This window comes from Eufriesea mexicana, unplaced genomic scaffold (assembly GCF_001483705.2).
Source record: "Eufriesea mexicana isolate 0111107269 unplaced genomic scaffold, ASM148370v2 scaffold2143, whole genome shotgun sequence".
NCBI lineage: Eukaryota > Metazoa > Arthropoda > Insecta > Hymenoptera > Apidae > Eufriesea > Eufriesea mexicana.
The window spans coordinates 642,911-655,016 of record NW_016910297.1 but is presented as its reverse complement, the minus strand read 5'-3'; the positions used below and the strand labels follow the sequence as shown (position 1 = coordinate 655,016).

At 51.7% G+C, this 12,106-nt stretch overlaps 1 protein-coding gene across 1 annotated transcript in view; it reads right to left on the bottom strand.

Annotated features, from left to right (window-relative positions):
* Nucleotides 1-11,021, bottom strand: part of nAChRalpha1 (nicotinic acetylcholine receptor alpha1) — an 89,492-nt gene extending 78,471 nt beyond the window's left edge. Inside the window, exon 1 of the mRNA XM_017903363.1 lies at nucleotides 10,764-11,021. Within this exon, the coding sequence (XP_017758852.1) occupies nucleotides 10,764-11,021 (258 nt within the window). The remainder of the gene's footprint in view (nucleotides 1-10,763) is intronic.
* Nucleotides 11,022-12,106: the final 1,085 nt, after the last annotated feature.

Genomic DNA, 12,106 nt, shown 5'->3' with positions numbered 1-12,106 from the left:
ATCGCTCTGCATACCACTTCATTGAACCTCCCTGATCTCACACCCCCCGATCTTATCGAACCAAACGAAACGTGAAAAATAAGGAAAATAAGGAAAAGTGGTTTCCTTATATTTAGATGTAATTTAGATTAAAATTTAGCCCCGATATATGCTGCTCGACGTCGCTCTGCAGACCTCGTCATCGAGTCTCCCTGATCTCACACCCCCCAATCTTATCGAACAAACGAAAGGAGAAAAATAAGGAAAATAAGGAAAAGTGGTTACCGTATATTTAGATGAAATTTAGACTAAAATCAGAGCTCGGATCTGTGCCGCTGGATCGCGTGGATTTGTTTTATCTTCATGCTCGTCGGAACGAGCTGTAATTGAAAAGCGACCTCACCCTTGACGATTGTTCGAGAGAACTCAACCGCGACTTTTCCAAACTTCCACCCCCGAGTGGATATACCTACGCCGTCTGAAGCTGCGACTACTCTAGATCAAGAGACACGCAGTTTTGCCAAGCTATTCCTACAGTCTCTCTCTCTCTCTCTCGAATTCGTAATTCCTCTGCGACATGGAGCCCACCAGGAAACGAACTCGGGCAGGTTTGGCGTGGCGCGGAGCTAATTTCCGCGCGCAGCCGGAATCACTGGATACTCGAAGGGTGGATACAAGAGTTGCGGCCGGTAGTTACGGCAATTGGATTGCGACCAGGCCGTGGCTACTCGCCTGTGAAAACTACAGGAAACTTAATTACCCGAAGTGGCCGGTAACAAGGGAGAAAGCGATTACTCGCCGCGTTGGATCCCGTCGATCTGTCGGTACTGTCATCAATTTGCGACCGGCTCCGCATGTAAACTCGCGCACCTTCTGCGCGAAGCCTGAGCCGCGTCGCGCCGAAAACGGATATCGATCCTGCATTGTTGCTGCCGCGGCGAGCCCACCGTTTTGTTTCCCCGACTCGATGCGACCCCCCTCGTGCGAGTCTCCCTTTCCACGGGTGTCGACGATTCGTTTCAACGGGGCTCGCCTAACAGGAAATTACTGATGCCACCAGAACGCTCCCCGATAGCTTCTAAACTATCGACGCGTGGGTTTCCCGATCTCTGCCAGCTCGCGTCGGCCATTTCCAGCCGCGCGAAAAATCCTCCTCGAGCGGAGTAAGCGGAGGGGGTTCGACGGCCACCGCGGTGGAGCTGGATTCACTCGTTAATTTCGGATCCGAAATTCGACTCTCTGGTCCTCGACGAGGCAAGTAATCCGGAATTCGAACTCGTAAAACTCGCGGCGGGAAATTTGAATAAATTTTCCCGATTCGTCGCGGGGTCGACGAGCGTGGGGAACGGAGAACACTCGAAATCTGCGAAAGTTCCAGGACGACGTCCAAGACTGCCACTAGACGGGATCGCGAGACAAGTGACCCTCGAAACGGCGAGTCGGTTTATCCAAGAAACTGGTCAAACTTCCATCGAACGATCTAGCTTCGGATGTAACTGGATTCGATGGAAATTGCCCCGGCTGTCGCCCTCTGTTCCCCGATGGCGCGACTATTCTGCTAATAGATTCTCCGGTTTTAATAAGCGCCTCACGAGCAAACTGACGTGGCACCTGACAGAAGGACCATTAACCTCACGATCCACTTCACCCTCGTCGTGTCGTTTCATCGACGATGTTACTCCGATCGCGATTTGCTCCTCCCGTGCCTCGTCTCGTGGCCGGATTCGCCGAGTCGTCGATTCGTTGCGAAAGGACAGACATTTTTCAATATTTTCGAGGAAAATTTGGTATTGCGGAATTTGGAAGAAAAAGCGACACGTGTTGCTCGCATGCCGTGAAGATCGCGAGCGCGACTTTTCGGCGTGGAAAATTTGCGAAAACTGCGGGAAATTTAATTACGGGGGAAGCATAATCCCCCGGGTTCGATGCTATCGGGCATCGCGTGCTGGTGAAAACTGAACGAAACTTAATTAGCCGACAACGGATCCTGTCTCCGGCTTTCAGTCGATAGCCGCTTATCGAGCCTTCTGTAAATAAATTAAACGGAAGACGATTAACCGGTGACGAATTTCTAAAACAGGAGACACGACCACCTGGCCTCCTTGTTCCCGGAGAAAATCTTGAGTATGAAAACCACTTGGCTGCCCGGTCAGCCAGCGTGCAATGTAATATCCTCTCCGGTAGAAATTGCCAGAATTGCGAGCTTAACTATCACAATTACTCAGGGGTTAGTCACCCGTGAAAACTAAAGGAAAATGTAATTATTCAGGCATGCCTTCAGTAGCGAGGAGGAACATTATTTTCCGGTCTATCGATTTTCCAACCGAGTCGAGGAAACGGACCCAGTCGCTTTCCGAGGGAATCGGTAAAAATAAGGAAATCAATTTTCCAAACCTACGATTTTCCCCTCCCCGAGTTCCTTCCCGAAATTCTCCCGCGGGGAAGTGGGACTCGAGTGTATCCGTGTAACCCCGGGTGTCTATCCGTGCAAAGTGTCGGGAACGCGTCAGCCCGGGAATATCCGAAGAGTTCCTTAACCCGTCCAACGCGCGTCGCGACGTTCGCCCTGTCAGAAATTAGGAGAATCGCGGGTTTAATCGTCGCAATTAGTCCGAGATCAGTCATTCACGAGGGAAATTGAATTATTCGCGTCGACCGGTAATAAAGCGGCAAATGATTCTCTCCGCCAAGTGTAGCCGATTATAGAAGCGAATTTATGGCCTTCCAGTTCAACATCGTTATCGATACTTCGAGTTGTTGATATCGATACATCGAGGCGTTGATAAGCGGGAAAATGAGCTATTTTCCCGATCCCGAGTCACTGCGAGTCGACCCGATCTTCGACGAACAAAGTCAAATTCGGCGAGAATTCGAAGAAAAATGATTAACGAGATCAACGGAAGATCCAACGAAGATCGGGTAGATCGGTATACTCGAGTCTGTCGGGATCCACGATGATCCTTTGAACCCGTTCGAGACCGACTGGAAGCAATTCCAGCCGACGTTACACGCGACTGGCAATTACTCGCGCGACATTAGCAGACGCGGATGTACTCGAGGGCGGAACCCTTCCTGGCCGTTTTATGCAAATTTTCCGCCATCCCGACGGCCGCGTCAAACTTAAAATTGACTTGGAAACTACGGCTCGGGAATGACAAGGTCTCGAACAATATTTTGGAAACTTCCGTGAACTTTGATCGAATGTTCTTGGCGCGTTTTAAGCGATACCGGGGTAAGAGGATTTTCAAGTTTTATCGGATACGTGTAACTTCGGCGAAACAATTTTCAGGGCCCATGGATTAAATTCCACGCGACGATATCGAAATTATCGAGTGAAAACCCCGAGAGACCAATCTCGACCATCGTTCCATCACCGGAAGAAGACGGTTTCCTTCTTCGGGGGATGAAGAGGACCTAGGAAGAATGGCAACAACGACGCGAATTACGCGAGCCAAGTTGCGAGCGCGAGGATCGATCAACAGCCGGCAGTCAAGAGTCAAATCCATTTAAGCGATCACCGGTGTCTGGTAATAGAAGCCGCGAGGACATTTGAGGAATCCATTTTCTTCAAAGGTCTCTGAAACCGCGCCATTATTCCACGCTCGTGTTCCCGAGGAGACCGCGTCGGAAGAAGGTTGAAATCGTTAGGAAGGAAGTTACTTCACCCGATCCTAATGAGCAAAAGTCTTCGTTATCGCGAGGCGACTGATAACGACGGAGCAACGCGATCCGTGTAACGTTATCTTAAGAACCGAGCTGTCCCTTCGGATCGCCATGATGTATCTCGCTGTCCGGCTGAGAAGGATCGCGAGGTAGTACTCGCCGCGTCTAATTGTACGATGAAACTCGAGTTAATTGACAGTGACAAAAGAACGTATTAAACGAGGAACGAGTCTCGTTTCCGCGTGAAAAATCCCTGGAAATCCGGTATGGGGTGGAAAATCGAGGAAATTTTAAGGAAGCTTGTAAAGCTCGCCAACTATCGACGTTAATGGTCTCGAAGTGGTAATTTGACACACTTTTGACAAATTTCGCGATGAGCGGAACGTGGATCGGACTTTTCAAAAGTGTGGCGGCATCAATTTCATCCCCGCTAACTAGATGGAGCAAACCCTGCGTTTTCTATCGTAGGTGTGGTTCGGGGGACCGAAGGGACTCGGGTTAAAATTAAAGAAAGCTTCTTGTCTGAGAAAATTAATTCTTCACGCATCGATCTATTACTTTGCCCAGAGTCTTTTACGAACTGAGCTGAGCTGAGCTGAGAAGATAACTGCGACTAGCCAACCACAGCAACCGTAGGGGAAGACCCCAAAAGAGGGAACTAAGAGCAGCGATTTGCGATGGAAAATCGACTAATCGAAGCGAGATCGTGGAAGAATTAATTTGACATTAAAATCTACGTTGATCTGAAAGGGTTTACACCCTCACCGCTGGATGGAAAACTGGCGATTCGCAAGTCCTCCGTGAATCCTCGATCACTATAGATACGAATCCCTATGCTACCTAAGTATCCCCTGTCTAAAGTAGGGCCTGCTGGGAAGCCTCACTGACGAGCATCCACTAGCAGGCCCCTTTCTTGCGTCCCCTATCTGCTACCTATCATAGCACGACAGCCATCAGGATGCCAACCGTAGTATCACAGGAACGACGAGGAATAACAACCCCCTTTGGGGGCCACCCTCGCAGATCGTTGCTAAACTATTAATTAAAAATTCGACATTCGACATTATCGCTTTGATCACTCCAAAATCTGACAGATTCTTGCTCCCCTTCTTCGTTCGCCGATCACTCGACGGGTCATAGTAAATTTGCGATTACGCAGGAATAAAATGGCAAACGTTTGTTCTCGATGAAATATCCGAGACTGCTTCATCCGTTGTAGATCGAACTCTATGGTAAATTTTCCATTGGTCCCGATAGTTCGTTATACAACTGACACGTTGAAGGAACGGAAACAAAATGCAATAGCACGATCTCGGATATTTGCATTGCATCGGTCCGCCGTGTATAATCGAGGCCCCCTCCCGGCTAGTACGTGTAATGGAAAACGGCGCGTTTCGTTTAGCTCGTTCAATTTAACTCCATCGAGAAGCGTAATTTTCCCGTTCGATTTAGCGGAACGAAATACCGAAGTTCCGCAGCAGCATCGTTAATGTCGCGCGATCGACAACGGAGGTTCAGGTTTAATTGTTTACCTGCAAGCAAGCCCAGCCTGTTCGAGTAATCCAATCAATGCCGGGACTAATTTAGAAAATCGTCGGTATCGTGTCCGTTAATCCGCGAAACCAACGAGTTTCGCGCCAACTATCGCCAATTTTTCTTTTCATCCCCCGATTGAAAACCGAAAACGTTGAACGCGTCGTCCTCGTCGGGGATCTTCGAGATTCCTCGGGCGAAAAATTCTCGCAACGAGAAGAAATCGAACGGCCAATTATCCGACGCATGATTAAAACCGCATCGAGCAGTCGTGCCTGGGGGTTTCTTACAATCTCGAGATCGATTCGAGATGAAACGTGATCGAAAAATACCTGGCACGACGGGATTAAACGCGGAATAGGTGCAAGCTCGCGGGCGTTCGGTATCTAATTAAAACCCTCTCGACCAGGCAACTAGCCGTCATAATCACCGGCAACGCGATCCGTGTCTAAAACGGCGCGAGAAGGATCGAACGGTTGCTGTTTCCCAGGCATTCGAACATCGCGAAATACCCGACTAAATTAGAAGAAACGAAGGCAGCAGCAAAGGGTCGTGTGCCCTTCGAACCGTCAAATCGTTTCCCGCTGCAGCTCGAACGCAGTACGCGCGCTCTTCAATTACACCTGCCTCGAAATGCTCGATTTAATTGCACCACTTCGATCATCCACGCCGATCGCTTCGGAATAAGCTGCATTTTTCCCCAGCGGATCTACCCCGTCGCGATTATCCAGATCGAAACGCGAATCCGTGCAAGATGCCGTCACTTTCCCGAGCTTCTCCGATTCGTTGGACACCCCCCGCGTCGAGCTTGGACGTTTCCACCGGTCGGAAAATCCGGACCGGTCTTTGGAGGATCGCCGATGGCGGGAATAACGCCGTGACACACGGGATAGGGATTTTCCGGCGTTCGGCGAGCCGTCGAGCGCTTAATTATTGTTTTTCTCCGCCGGCTGGCGATAGCACGGACCATATGAAAGGACAATATTTGCTCCGAGTGCGGAGACTCTCCTTCCGGCGCTGGTTGCCGCGCGCTGTTTGCCAAAGCGGAGAAATCCGCTGGCAATACAAACGATAGATGGGTGATTTTGCGGCGCGGCTACTTGCCCAGCGGAAAGTCAATCTCGACCAGGCCACGGCGGCTCGTAAATCCCTATAAAGTCGAAGCCCGGTGTCCCGTGGAGAACAACCGCGGCTCCGAGAGGGTGCAGCCTTTGAAAAGGAGGCCGTGTAAATAATGGCCGAACGCCGCCACGTCGGGAATCACTCCTCTTATGGCCCTTCTGGGACACCGTTCCTCCGTGGCCAGACCTGCCACTTGCCACGTCCATTAACCCATTGCCGGCTCCCTTCTGCTCCACCTCCGGCTAATACCAACCCCGATCGCGACCCCTCGCGGCTCCCGCGTTCCCTCGCTTTACGATCGCGCTTCGCTCCATCGGTTTTATCTCTCCCCGGGCTAACACGGGTTCCAGTTCTTGCAAATTCTTCTCTCGGAGCGTCGTCGAGCTCGTCGATCCGGAAACGACCCGATGGAATCTTCGCTGCGCTACGCGGTGGGGCTCTCGTCGAGCGACGAGCAAGGGGGGTGCCTGCCGTGGATTGCCCGAGCGGAAGGTTGGAATTAAAATGGCACGCGACGAAGCGATACGAGATCTAGGTTTACAGGGGAACGTTTCCGTATCCTTCGAAGCGTGCCTATCCGGCGGATCCGACGATCCATCCGCACAAAAGCCGTGTGTGCACAGGGCTCGCCCTGGGAATCGCACTCGACTCGAAAATCAGCTTCTCGTCAAAGAGCTTTCGCTCGAGTGTCTGCCTAACCGGAGGGTGTTCCGAGCCAGCCAGTCAAGCGGTCGACACCTTCATTGTTTCGAGGTGTGCGCCGTCGAAAGGAAAGCCCTCGTTCTCTGCCGCGCCGTCCGGCGTGCATCCACTTACGCGTGGCAAACAATTGGCCGGTTAGCCTGTGATTATTGATCGGATTCCCAAGCTTTCGTCGGCCGTGAAAAGTGGGCGTTGGCTGTTGCGTGACAGGAGAGAGAGTAGCAGTCGGCTGAAAGAGGGAAACTCGTCGATGCTAAGAATCGATTCGTCGAGGTTCCTCGTTGTCCTCGTCACGGTCGTCCGAGGGAATCGTACTCGAGGAGCTTTTTTTTTGCGATGGCACGTCGGCGGGCTTTGAATCGCGAACTGCAGGAAAGGAGTGGCTCGCGACAGACCATCATCCACGATCCACGTTCCGGTTATTTTAATCGTTCCGTCACGCTTCTCCAAATGGCTTTCCCGTGTCGTCCAGTTTACCGGTCGTTAACTCGCCAGTGCAACCCCCTTTCCGTCCGCGTACCCGCCACGCGTGGCCACCTTCCTCGTTCGCGGCGAGGAATACGAATGGTTGCGACCAACACCCCCACCTGGCAGCTCGCTTTGCCACGCGATCGTTATTGAAACACGCGATCGAGCCGATGCGTTACCCTTCATCGGAGATTACCCCAAGGGTTGGTCCAGAGACACGGTTAACGAGTCGTTGGTGCCGGACGACCTCGAAGATTTCCCGACGCTCGCGTGCCCGGAAAATTTTCGTCGACCTTCGTGCCGCGACCCTATGATCGTCTGGAGCTACGATTACTCTCTCTCTCGATTACGCTACATCCGGGTAATCGCCGCACTTATCGGGCTAATTAATAACTATTCCGCGATGCTCGTAAGTTATGCTCTCGGGAGCGAAGGCAAAGGGAACCGGTCCGAGGTTTTTCGGCGAGAAGTTGCTTCGGGGAGTGGAAGTTGATCGTCGATAATTCCCGGGTGCTTGATTTCCCGGCAAACTATTTTCTCGCCCAGAAAGCGATTAATTTACCGCTCGCCTAACGTCGTCCTGCATGAAAGGAAACTCGATCGGTGCATTCCCGACGTTTAACGCGAGGACACTGAAATTCTCTCGATTAAATATCCGACGAGTCGCGGTGGTATGCATCAATGCCGGAAATATTTCTCCTCTGCCTGTTTTTCGTTTCCTCTCCTTTTTTTAATTTCCACGACATTCCTGCCCGCCCGTGCGTCGCGTCCGCGATGCGCGACTATGGTAATTCGCGAAGCATGTATCGCGGTTGTTCGCGCGTGGAATAAATCGTCCGCTGTCCGGTGGGGCAGAAATTTATTCGGTACTCGAACGCTTTTATCCGCCTCTGGTGATTTAGGCTCGTTCCAGTTGCGTCGTCGGCGATCCACGCGTCGTCCAAGTAGAGTAAATCGACGCAGGGCGGACCGACTCTCGCGTCGTCTTCGGCCAACGGAAGAGTCGAGCAACGAGCGTGTTGGCGCGCGAGTTTCGGAAAAGCGATTTCGACGGATTATTTGAATCGTGGCCTCTTTGCTCGGCGACGGCGAAGTTACGGCATCGAATCGATCGACCGACACGCATCTGTTGCTTCGTCGTAGCATCGGTAAATTTTTTAGCGCGCTTGCGGTCGGTCGATCGAATCGAAATACGCGCGATGCTCTGATCGGTCGATTTTAATTCGATTGCAGAAAGCTGGCATGCCGCGTGAAACGGCAAGCGTCGCGCAAACAACGATAAAGAGATTTAATCGAATAACGTGACCATCGTCGAACTTTGTCGCTTCCGAGTTTATAATAACACGTGGTCGACAATTAAATTTCGCCTCCTTTGTATTTAGAACGGGGAATTTATTTTCCGCCAGTGCAGCGGTTTGCGTACAATTTAGCGTGTATGTTAACAAGTGTTGCAACAATGTCGCCGAGCACATCGCGTTCATACACCGCGCGCTCTTCGCAGCAACTATGTACAATGCGCTCGAAATGCATTTTCCCGCGTGCAAATTCGTCGTCGAAATACTCGCAGTTTTCTACCTTTCCAACCCCTTCGTTTACCTCCATTTACCTCCGTTTCCCTCCGCTTATCCGCGGACGTACGATTGGCCATTTTCCAGCGATTTTCCTCGAATTTCCATTCTTTCCCTCGAATAACAATTTTTTTCCTGCATCGCGTACACATACGTTTCCTTTATCTACTCCGTGTGTCGTTGGGACGTGTGTGTGTGCAACGTTCGCACACACGCGTGTCGTATCTTCGCGAACCTTCTCGTTTGCCCGCCTCGCGTATTTCCTCCTTTCGAGCTTGCAGCGTACACGAGTCTTGCCCGTGTCATTCCCATTCTACTTCCAATATCAACCATAATATCCGGAGAAAAAAGAAACCCTTTGGGCTTTTCCCTCCCACTCTCCCTGGGTTCCGGGGATTCGAACTGGAGATCCTGGTGGTTGCAATCGAGCGCGGTACCCACTCCGCCGTTGCACGTTCCTAACTCAGTGGTCGTATTCATCAATGTTATTTCTCCGTTCCCGTAACGGAGACCTCCGATAACTTTCGCGTACTCGAGATCCAATTTTTTCGGAAAGCTCGACAATAGCTTAATCGCGGAGCGTATATCGAGACGACGCTCCGGTCCGAGGTTCTCTCTACCGTCCGACTATTCACCCTTCGAATCGCTTTTCCCTCGCGATTCGCGTTGGGACGAGGGACCGACTGGATCCCACGGTGAATCCACGGCGTAAAGCGGCCCGGTGAAATTGCAACGTTGATATTCCGTTGATAATAGCGAACGCGACGGCGAGCCGGCCGGCTGGCCGACCGATAACGAATTAATTATAGTTGGAACGTGGGTGAACACGTATTTAGTCTATAGACATCCGCGATCGAGGTAATTACGGCCGAAATTCGGTGCAGGCTATATAAGCATGTAACGCGAATGTAATAACCAAGGAGACAATGCGGGCGCGGGGCACGGCTGCCTCTGACAAGGAGAAGGGATAGACAATCGCGTAATTGTAGCGCATTGATCCGTCGAGAAGATGACCTCGAGTGTGTAGGTAGCCGTTCGGGGTACGGGCAAACCTCGCCGAGACACGATTGATTGCTTGCGATCAGATTATGGCAATTAATGGCTCAAGTGCTATGGATCAAGACCGCTTGTAAATTAGTTCCGGTTCCGGCCAGAAACTCCCGGAATTCGACTTATCACCGCAGGTACGTGGACACGCGGCGTATCGAGGCCTCCATCTCCTGCATAATCCATACGCCGCGGCCCGTCCTATGCGCGTTGCCACCAGGAACGAATTTCCAGCTGGCCCCCTCGCGCGCACGCGATCGCGTCCGACGAGAATGCAGAAACAAATATTCCGAGCGGCCGATCGCATATGGATGCGTGGAATATGCACGCGTGGAATATGGATGCCTCGATCTCGATCTCGGGATCGTCGACGAATTTCTCCGGATCGATACAGGGGGAACGTCTCGGAAGGAAAGAAGATTCGGACGAAAGGAACGCGGAGAAATTAGCTGCGACGGAGGAAGAAAGCACGAAGATGGAATTTACGGGTACAGGGGGTGATGGTGACGGTGTAAACGGAGACCTGGCGAGGGCGAATGGCCCGATGTCAGGGGTCACAGCTCTTGTTCTACATATCTGAGCGCGGCGGCGGCGGCGGCGCTGCACGCCGGCGTTCTACGATTCTATAGTTTCTAACGCTATTCATGCGCTAGGATAATGGGTTAAGTGGGGTCTACTCACAACTTCGATGAGCTGGGAGAGGCGTAGTCCCATTTTGACAGTGAGGCGATCGCTGTTGTTGCCAACAGGGCGGATGAGGCGGTTGTAGTTCGACAGCAGGTCATCGTAGAGACGCTTCGCTTCCGGATTGGCCGAGGCTCCCGGAAACGGGGCAACGAGACAGGAAATGGCCGTCGCCATCGCCAGCAATCCGCCCAACCTAGACCACCATCGCCACCAGCCTTTCCCACCGTCGTTCGACCAAGCATCCCTAAGCATCGTACGCCTTGTCCACCCCTGAAACCATATATTTCACCGTTAAACCTCGCCCACGCCTGTCCAACGCACCCCATCCATTTCCTTCCTCTTTAAATTCTCTTTCCTTCTCTTCCGTCCTTTCACGAAGGACGATATTTCCATCGGAGACACCCGCGCAGGTCGCTCGGAAATCGCTTTCCCTAAACGTCTTAGTCGCGCTCGCGTTCAAACCTCTCGAATGCGTCTCGGCCTAGAAAACGAGTTACCGCGAAACGAGAAAACTTCGCGCTTCCCTGATCAACGATCAATCTCTGAACCACGGTACAGTCCGGAAGAGTGGGACGGGTGCGTCGACTTTACGGGACACCGGCTACGTGCGCGGAAGACACGTGCTTGTCGGCATCTCGTAACGCTTTGACGTCGACTTTTCAAGCGAATCATGGTGCACGGTGAAGCGTAAGTTGCTTGCCAGACGAAGTCGTTTACTAGCCGTGGAGAAGAGCGTAACCGCCCATAAAGGAGGGCTTGAACGGCATTGTTGTGTCGCTGAAAGGAAGGGTAGGGAGAGGGGACCTCTCGAGCAACTTTTATCGCTTCGTTGCTGACCTACCTGCGGCCATTATCAGCGTTCCTATATGCCTGGAAAAGCTACTTTCCCGCATTATCCGGGGATTTACACTTTCCGACGTTCCTTCCTTCGTTCCGAATATAAATGAGCCCGACCGCCGCCATCAGCCGCTGACTTTCGCTCTTCGTCCGCGGGTCCGTCCACGCGCGAACGAGCATCTCCGAATCGTCGGGAAAAATAGAGAAAAAAGGAGGAAAAAGCAGGAAAAATATGGGGGAAAAAAATATCGGAAAAATGCGAAACGCGGATAACTCCTGTTGGCGAGCGTGTGACAAACGGCCGGCGTTTCGTTCCGTTCTTCGTCCCGATCCGGTTAATCGACGGAATTACGTAAAAAGGTATATCCACTATTGACATGCAAATGAAATTTATACATTCCAAGCCAGCCGGGAAATAAATATTCCTCGGATACGGACGGTTTCATTGATGCCGGCCGTAAAATTACAATCGGTGTCCCGTTGAAACTGCACATCCGCAA